Source organism: Lactuca virosa, chromosome 1 (genome assembly GCF_052849685.1).
Source record: "Lactuca virosa cultivar CGN04683 chromosome 1, Lactuca_virosa_CGN04683_v6, whole genome shotgun sequence".
Lineage (NCBI taxonomy): Eukaryota > Viridiplantae > Streptophyta > Magnoliopsida > Asterales > Asteraceae > Lactuca > Lactuca virosa.
The window spans coordinates 42,915,957-42,925,053 of record NC_136426.1 but is presented as its reverse complement, the minus strand read 5'-3'; the positions used below and the strand labels follow the sequence as shown (position 1 = coordinate 42,925,053).

Here is a 9,097-nt window from a genome sequence, read left to right as displayed (position 1 = left end):
CTTATACGCGTCTTCTGCCTCTATCCTCACGTTGTATCTGCTCTCGTGACTCTCCCGCCGACGCCTCCTGCATTTTTCCGACGCCGGTGCTCCATCCCGTCGCTTCTCGTTGACGCTGCTGCCGAAGCGCCATCGCCATCGCATCTCCTCGGTGCTCCGTACTTTCCCGTCGATTTCTTCTTCGCTGCTCTGCTGCTCGACGTTCCTTCCTTCCTTCTCCGACGTCCGTTTCTTCTCCACAAGGCGCATCCTCCGTCGGTCGATTGTCTCCGGGAGCACACCTCCTCCGACATTCTTCTCTTTGGTCGATTTCTTCTCCAACAAAGGTGAAACCCTAGATTTATTTTGTTATCTATTTCTATGTATATATTTTTTTGAAATGGTAATTTTCAGGTTTGTATACTGAATTTCATCTATGACAACAAAATTGAGGTGAATATTGTTCAACTATCTCTATTATCAAATTTTAATGTAATTGGAGCTTTAGAATGTTACTGGTTTCCAGCATGTTCTTTAGGTTCTTCAAGTCTTTAAACTTCAAGGCTTTTCGGGGACAATCTGTCTGTAAGATAAAAGCTTGAAGGGTTTGCCAACGTAAGTTTATTGCTCTCACAAATTTCCTTATTTTCAGAATAATGCAGTGCACACCATGTGTTTGATAAAAGTTCCCCTATGTAAACTATCTGTTTGGAAAGAGAGATTCTACTTTAAACTCTAGTTATTATGTCAAATGTTGTAAAAACAAGTCATTTTGTCCGTGTCATGGATTTGAACCTTTTTTTCTTATTAATGATGGAAATTAGAGCATTCACTATTCATATCATGGATTCTAATTCTCTTTGCTACTTCAAATAACTACACCAAAGAATACTTGTAGAACTATCCATCTATCCAGGTATTCTAATTGATGAACTAATGTAAATGGTAAACAAGACTTCAAAACTGCTTAATTTAATGAATCTATGTATCTTTCATTTGATAGGTTAATGATTGTCAATTTGATAGTGTACCTAACCTTATTGGCAATTTGTATTTACAATTTGTAATGTGGTTTTTAATGTAATGTTTTTGGTTAGTAAAATGTATTTTTAGTTTAAAATTATGTTTTTTTAGTTTCAAATTATGGTTTTTTAATGAGTCGGTTATTGTAGTGATTCAACAACATGATAATTAGAAGGAATGTGTTTTAATTTTTGAGCTAGTTAAATGCAAGATATACATGCTTATTATAACATCCTACTTTCATTTTGTCTTACTTATAGCGTTGTACTTTCAAAAATGTTCCTAATTATGGCATAATAAACAAATACTTGAAAGTACATTGCTATGTTTGTATTTTTTTGTGATCATTGATTATGGTGTTTTAAACAGGAACAATTGGCGGCATTTGATTCAAAACTCAAATTGAAGAACACGGGTCGGCCTTTATTGACTCGACTCAACTCACCCGGTAAATTGCCGAGTAATCCACCAAAATAATTCTTAGTTTTATGTTTGTAAACACTTAGTTAAACATTTGTGGTTGACACTTTTAATGTGTATTATTAGATACATTTAATGTAGTATTAGTCAATGTTAGTAATATGTATTTGTATTTGATATTTTTTTAGGTTTATTAGTTTTATTGTAAGGTTATTTGTTTTGTGGTTGAATTTCAATATTATTATAAGTTTAATGTAATGTTTTTTTTTAATATTTTGGACAAAAAAAACTGGATTTTTTATAATTTTCTGCTGTTTTTTTTAAATAAAAAGTAATTACCTACGGATTACCTACGGAAAATCCGTAGGTAATGTGAGCCGTAGGAAATCCGTAGGTGATAAAGTCAATGTTAGTCAAAGTGGGCTCCGTCAGTAATCCGTAACAAATCTGTAGCTATGTATTTCCGTAGCTATTCCGTAGGAAACTAGTCAACTTTAGTCAAACTCGACTCCCGTCAGTAATCCGTAGGCATTCCGTAGCAATTCGTTTCCGTAGCTAATCTGTAGGTATTATACCTACGGAATTGGTCGTAGCTATTCCGTAGCTAGTCCGTAGCAAATCTGTAGGTACAAATTTCCCACGGGCATTTATGCTACAGGCCATTTTCCGTAGCAAATCCGTAGTTATTGCCTTATATCTACGGATTGTGCCGTAGCTATTGCCCTAGTTTTCTAGTAGTGACCTAATACGCTTAGTTGAAAGGCACTCAGTTTTTAGTTAACAACTAATAATTCTTTTCACATTAATTTAAAACAACAAAAATTAAATATCTTTCGAACTTTTATTAATATTTATCTTTCTACTCCTATAAAATAATGACACGTGGAATCCATTAATTTTTTTTTATATTTTTCTTAATTTTAACACTAACGAATAGAAAGATTTAGAAAAAAAAATACTAGAAATTTAAATTATCTTATAAAACAAAGTTACAAAAGTTTATATGTGACATTTTGTTATTTGATAGCATCATTTGTCCCTTTGTCATGATGCAAAGCCTAAGCCTAGGATTAGGTTTACCTATAAAGAACACAGAAAAGGTCATTTCTTTCTTCCAATTGAAGTATCATGGTGCCAATCTACCAAATCCTAGCCCACCATTGTTTCCGCCTTTGAAGCTTTTGAGGTAGCACAGTATATATACACTCCCTTAATACTCAAAAGTCAAAAAGAGTTGCTCCACCTCCATCATATCCTCCATATTTCAATTCCAGGTGTCGATAATAAGTTTCATTTCTTACGTATGATCTATCGAAAAGATTAAAAAAGTTCTGTAAATTTTGAGTTGAAGAAGTATTTGTTTGAATCTTTAAATTAGAAAACTGGTTCTTTTCTGGCAAAAAGAGTAAGGTTCTGATGTTTGATATTCATAGAAGACTTTAACTGCTGGCGATCAGAAAACTTAAGATGTGTGTAATGGCCCTGAGTAGGAGAAATATTAGGTCGTCATGGCGCTGTTCTAGCCGAAATAACGTTAACCCAACTTTAACTCAACAGGGTTTTAGTCGCAACTCGCAACCCAAAACCAAAATCAACTCGACTAGCTTAGCTAGTCTACTATACGTACCATTGTTGTGTCCTTTTCCATAAAGATTAAGAGATCTGTTCACTTCGGAGATTTTAAATTACTTGGTGGATCATGAACTGTATATCAACACAACTTGGGTGCGGTTTTCTGGGAATTGTACAGGATCTAAATAAAGTCGTATAAAAGTTCAATTAGAACATAATATGCCCATTTAAACAAAATGAATATTCAAGCCGTGTTAGTATTTTATCTACTAATATGGATTTGTGGTCCTCTCTTGTCACTACCTTCACATGCATGCACATATGAATAGTGATGGGAGGAGAAGAAAAAAAACCTCAGGTTGATCATAAAATACTGTTAAATTTATAAATAGTATTTGATGCTAACTACCAGTACAGTATATAATATATAATTAATTAACGAGAAACTAAAAGAAGGTACAACAGTTGTTTTCTAATTAAACTGCTTATACATACCTAAATATTTGTTATATTGATTCAGCCATGGAATATTTCTTTGTATTTCCATATCCATGAACCTTTCTCCTGGTAGCATCTCCATCTTTTCTGATCACCGGGTCTTCTAAAATGGTATATAACCCTGCAAAAAGTTCGAAGACAAAGTTTTCCGCATGATATATTGTTCTGCTTTAAACATGTATTAATTGTATTTGAAATAAAAACCATATATATAATATATATACCCTTCACTTCTAAGTTCTAATGTCAAACATACTACAGGTAATCAGGTATGTATAACTACTCATGTGTTGTGTTTTCTCAAGGTTTATGTGAATATTAGTTTATTTTGTATTGATTCTTATAACTGGTTGTGTACTTTTGATTGCTATAAATGCTCGGAAGTTTCAGAAATCATTTCAGTTTTCATGTCCAATATATATTGGCTCATTTGACCAACAAAATTTAACATATCTTGTTTTTGGCGAATTCATTTGATTTTGATAGAAAAGAAGAAAAGAAGTAGAAAAGGCAAACTATGATTCCGGATGACCATATACACACACGTGATGAGACAAAAGTCAGAGAAGGTTAGATATGTAAGTCTTACCTGACATCAGCCGTTCATCGCTTGTGAGTTCTTCCTTGCTTCTTCCAGGATCGCTAGATGAGCTCCCATTGTTTGATAATTTTGATTTGGCGGACGCGAAAAACCATGTAGAATCCATCAGTTTCTTGATCATATGCACTGCATAGTAAGGGATTTTGGCATGTTTTTTCTTGTCGGCAGTAACGAAATTGATGAACATCAAACAGTCCATCAAGCTTTCTTTTGACAACCCTTTCATGTAGTAAGCCTGTGATCTTCTCCACAGGCTTTTGGCATGAGAATTGACAGGGTTTGAGATTGAAAGAGCTCTGGTAGCATCACTAATGGCGGCATCTGGATTATTAAGCAGTAAATAACACTGAGCTCTATTACTGTGAAGTACAATCCTCTCTTTCTTTAGTTTTAGTGGACATAATTTTACACCTTCTGTGTATTTCACAACCGCGGTGTCTATATCTCCTAACCAAAAGCTATGATTCGCTTGTTGTTTTATCAGACTCACCAGGACTCTTTTCTCCTCTAGTGTCTCATCAGACATCAATCTCTCTTTCTTGTTCTTATCGACTTTAAAAACCCATATTTCTTTTAATATTCTTTCAACTTCAGGATTCTTGATTCTTGATTTCCCATTCTTGAAGTCAGTGAGCAGTGCTCTTGTGATTTTCTGGCCTATTTTTGACCTTTCTCCTAGTTCCCGGAGCTCAATCAAATCAAACAAATAAACTGATGCGATTTCAAGAACTTTGTACCTCGTGTTCAGGTCATGAAGAAGTAACAAAAGACAATCGATCGCCATATACTGCCAATCATCCGAAGATCTTGAGAGGTTACAGATACTTTCGATAACCTCTTTGGATTCTGAAATTCTTGTTCTTCCGACTGGGGTATAACACAAGATCCTTATTAACCCGACACCAGCAGGTGATGTGTGATTCACAAGCCCACCCCACATGGAACTTAACTCCTTCAAGAACTCTTTATTACATATAACATCAATGGACCTACCTCTAATGGCAAAGCAATTTAGTAGGTGTAGAGACCAGCACTGGATTTGGCTAGCCCATTCCTCAGCCTTTCTGTTCTCCGTCTCTAATCCTCCAACTCCTCTAGTGATCAAGTTTTTGTGATATTTGACCCTCTCGTTTGCGTCATTACCAGCCACAAACTCGTTATAAACTACCTCACCACAGCTAGATGCTAGACCCATGGTTAGCTTCACTACCTCTTCTTCATAAACCGCCAAGGCTTCAAAAGTACCATCATAGCTTGCTAGGTGTCCAAGAGCTCTAACTGCAACCCTTTGCTCCAACCAACTCATCTTTCCTCTCATAAGATCCAACAATGGCGGAATAATACCAGAGTCCACAGCTTTTTCTGCAAACTCAAATCTGTTCATGGTGTATGATCCTACAATATGGACTGCATAATATGGTATATATACGTTTTGGCCATCAAGAAGCCAAGCTCGGTCGCTGATGCTCTTATCGAGCAAGGTAACCATGCATTTGAATATACCTAGGGATGGAAACTCTGGATCCTCGGGTTGAGTCATGGCGATGTTCCATAGACTGCTTAGAATAAGCACACGCTCTTGCTCGCTGATTGTTAGCATTTCTTTGAAGCATTTCTTGATTCCTGCTCTCCTGATTAATATGTTTGGCTCTTTCATGGTACAGAAGAAGCAAGTAGGGTTAGTGCAACTCATGGTGGATCGATATCTGGAAAGTTTCTGTTTATGGTGTTGGATTCGTCTTTGATTAGGTCTTATATAAAATATAAGGAGATGAATAATAGTGGAGTTGGCCAAGTTATAAAGTGACAGTGAGCCGAACAAAAGAAGACTTTTTATGTAACATTCTGAATTCTATATGTACAAGTGTACAGTCCCACTCATCATTTCTTTTGACGCATTCTATGATCAAGAGAGTTTAGAATGAAATATTAGTTTAATCCGGTGTTATAAAAATCATGATTAGGTCCCGATTAATCTTCGATTAGTCGCTAGGCGCTACCTAACCGAGTAGGATATATACGTCTAACGATCAATCTATGCCTACAAAATGAGCAAAGCAACTACAAATGATGAAATTCTAACACTAAGAATAAGTCTATCTCGATAGAACTATTTAAGGAATGATTATAGTTGTATTAATAATATTAACCTATTTTGTTATTATATTAACGGTATTTAAAAACTTTGTTATTATATTAGTCATATTAATTTTTTTTTAAATTCAACGAATTAGCAATTTATCGTCCTAGTTTAATCATCCGGTTAATCTCCGTCTAACCGATTAATCGTTTAACTTCAATCCACGGACTACCTAACATCAAACATTTTTACAACATTGGTTTAATCATTCTTTGATATTGAAAACAAGCAACTAAAGTATTAACTTTTATAGAAATTAGTTATTCCACAATTCATTAACATCTATAAAATTGAATATATCACATAAATATTTCATCTTTATACAACTTCACCATATACTTTCTACAAATTATTAAATTATAAAAAGTTTAATTAAACATATTTAAAAAAAAACTATACTTTTTTCCAATTAAACAGTATAATGACCACTGCACTTCAAACCTATTGAATGTCAACTTAAGATCCCATTATGATTTAATCTATATGGAAATTACCCATTCTATCTCATTCACCGTTCCAATAAATTAAGCATTGTGGATGGTCTTAATGTCCTTCAAGTGATTATAATTCCATTTGATGAAAGACTTCGTGATCTAGACGCATGACACCTTTTTATATTTCTTTTTAATAGAAAAATACCTACGATGGGAATAGAATTAATCTCAAATTACAACAACAATTCAAATATATATATATATATATATATATATATATATATATATATATATATATATATATATATATATATATAGAGAGAGAGAGAGAGAGAGAGAGAGAGAGAGAGAGAGAGAGAGAGAGAGAGAGAGAGAGAGAGAGAGCGAGGTAAGTTCAATTGAGAAAATAAAAAAGGTTGAGAATTGGGGAATCATTCTCAGCCACTCATTTAATCTAAGCATAAAAAGACACAGTGGCAAACTTGTAAATATATTAATAATCTTCAATCTCAAATACGTAACTATAGAGAATTCGATAACAGTTCGTTCATCATCAAAATTTCTCCTCCAACCTTCAACAATCATCCAAATTTCTTCAACTAAACCATCATCAATATCATCCAGTGTTAATCAATCATCGATATTCGTGGCTGGGAGGTTCGCCGTTCAAGACAGATTCGCAACCCAAATTCATCAATTTCATCGATTTCTTTATTGAATACTCCGAATGTTCGTAGCTTGCAAGCATTTGTTAAAGTTCATAACGGATTTGGAACTGGAATTTCCCAGATTCGCAAACGAACTCAGTTGGAATCGGAATTTCTTCGTTGTTCATGAAATTGGAATCGGAGTTCTGGACTCGCAGTCACAGTCGACATTGAAGGACTCGGAATCGGTACTCACAGGTTCCCAGTCGGATTTTCGGAAATCAAAATGAGAAATCGATCAGATATAGGATGTCGCATCTGTAGTCGAAATCGGAAGTATATGATGATTTGGAATTGATAACTTGAATTGGAAGTATCATGTTTTTAACATTTTTAAAATAGGTAACTTGTATGCACTCCAACTGTTTGATGAAATACATTAACTAAATTACCACGTTATATTCACATATAAATATGTTTTCTCACCTGAATCAGTATATGATTATTAAAAACACAAAACAAATATGCAAGTCTGTATGTTATTCATATGTGAATAACATATAAAAATTATATATATTTGTGAAAATACCTTCTAATATTCATAAGTGAATATATTCACAAGTGAATATACCTTGTAATATTCATATGTGAATATACTGTGTAATATTCATAAGTGAATATATCATCTAATATTCACAAATGAATATACTATGTAATATTCACATGTGATATACCATGTAATACTATGTAATATTCACATATGAAAATATCATTTAATATTCATAAATGAATATACCATCTAATAGTCACAAGTGAATATACTATGTTAATATTCACAAGTGAATGCATCGCCTAATATTTAAATATGAATATACTATGTTTATTATATGTTATATTCATATATAAATGATACTTAAATTGTAAAAAAAAATAATCATACTTTTTATTTATAAGTGAATAACGAATGTACTGTAATAAAACCTCATGCATTTTTATTCACTTATGAATAACGATAGCTGAAAATATAAAAAATATAAATTTTTTATTTTATCTTAAAACTATATCAATATGGATGTCTATTTGTAGAGAATAAAAAATCATGAATTTTGGTATATTTAAAATCATTTTTCGATAAAAATAGCTTCTTAAAAATTAAAAAAACGAAAAAAACTATGTTTTTGTATATATTAAGGTAATGATTAGCATAGTTTAAGGAAATATGTTTTGTTGGAAAACACATGTCTATTCATTTTTCCCATTTCCGCTGGTACGACGGAGGATTTGGCGGCAAAAATAAATGAGTGGCTGAGAATGATTCCCTCATTCTCAACTTTTTTTTCTCAATTGAACCCTCCTCTCTCTCTCTCTCTCTCTATATATATATATATATATATATATATATATATATATATATATATATATATATATATATATAGGGCTAGGTTATAATGTGGATGGACAACTATTGTGCGGACGTGTGGACAGTGCTATGCTATGAAAATTACTAAAAAAATAAGTTGTTTAGTAATGTGAATACGTTCAACCTCACTCAATTATTGTCATTTCCATTCATTCTCACTAATTCTAATTCGTTTTTGTTCTCACGTATCGTTTTTCACTCATTTTCAATCTTACAGAATACGACTCAATAAACATTCTGACAGAATGTGAATAAGAATAAAAAAATCTATAAAAACCGTATAGACGATTTAATTGGTGAGAATGCATGATAATGACAATAGTTATGTAAGATTGAACGTATTCATCTTATCAAACAACATAT

General features: G+C 33.0%; 1 protein-coding gene and 1 long non-coding RNA gene across 2 annotated transcripts in view; one reads left to right on the top strand and one right to left on the bottom strand.

The window, feature by feature from the left end:
* LOC145115365 (uncharacterized) overlaps nucleotides 1-1,630 on the top strand; it is a 1,676-nt gene extending 46 nt beyond the window's left edge. The window contains exons 1-4 of the long non-coding RNA XR_013711541.1: nucleotides 1-326; nucleotides 394-432; nucleotides 506-594; nucleotides 1,372-1,630. The exon at nucleotides 1-326 is cut by the window's left edge and continues 46 nt beyond it. This is a non-coding gene — a long non-coding RNA (uncharacterized LOC145115365). The remainder of the gene's footprint in view (nucleotides 327-393; nucleotides 433-505; nucleotides 595-1,371) is intronic.
* A 1,787-nt stretch (nucleotides 1,631-3,417) lies between these two features.
* On the bottom strand, nucleotides 3,418-5,843 carry LOC145104446 (ARM-repeat/Tetratricopeptide repeat (TPR)-like protein). The gene is made up of 2 exons (XM_079041696.1): nucleotides 4,082-5,843; nucleotides 3,418-3,613 (listed from the first exon to the last, which is right to left on the bottom strand). Exons 1-2 carry the CDS (start codon nucleotides 5,784-5,786, stop codon nucleotides 3,501-3,503), a joined length of 1,818 nt encoding a protein of 605 aa, XP_078897822.1. The 5' UTR covers nucleotides 5,787-5,843; the 3' UTR covers nucleotides 3,418-3,500.
* Between the last annotated feature and the right edge of the window lie 3,254 nt (nucleotides 5,844-9,097).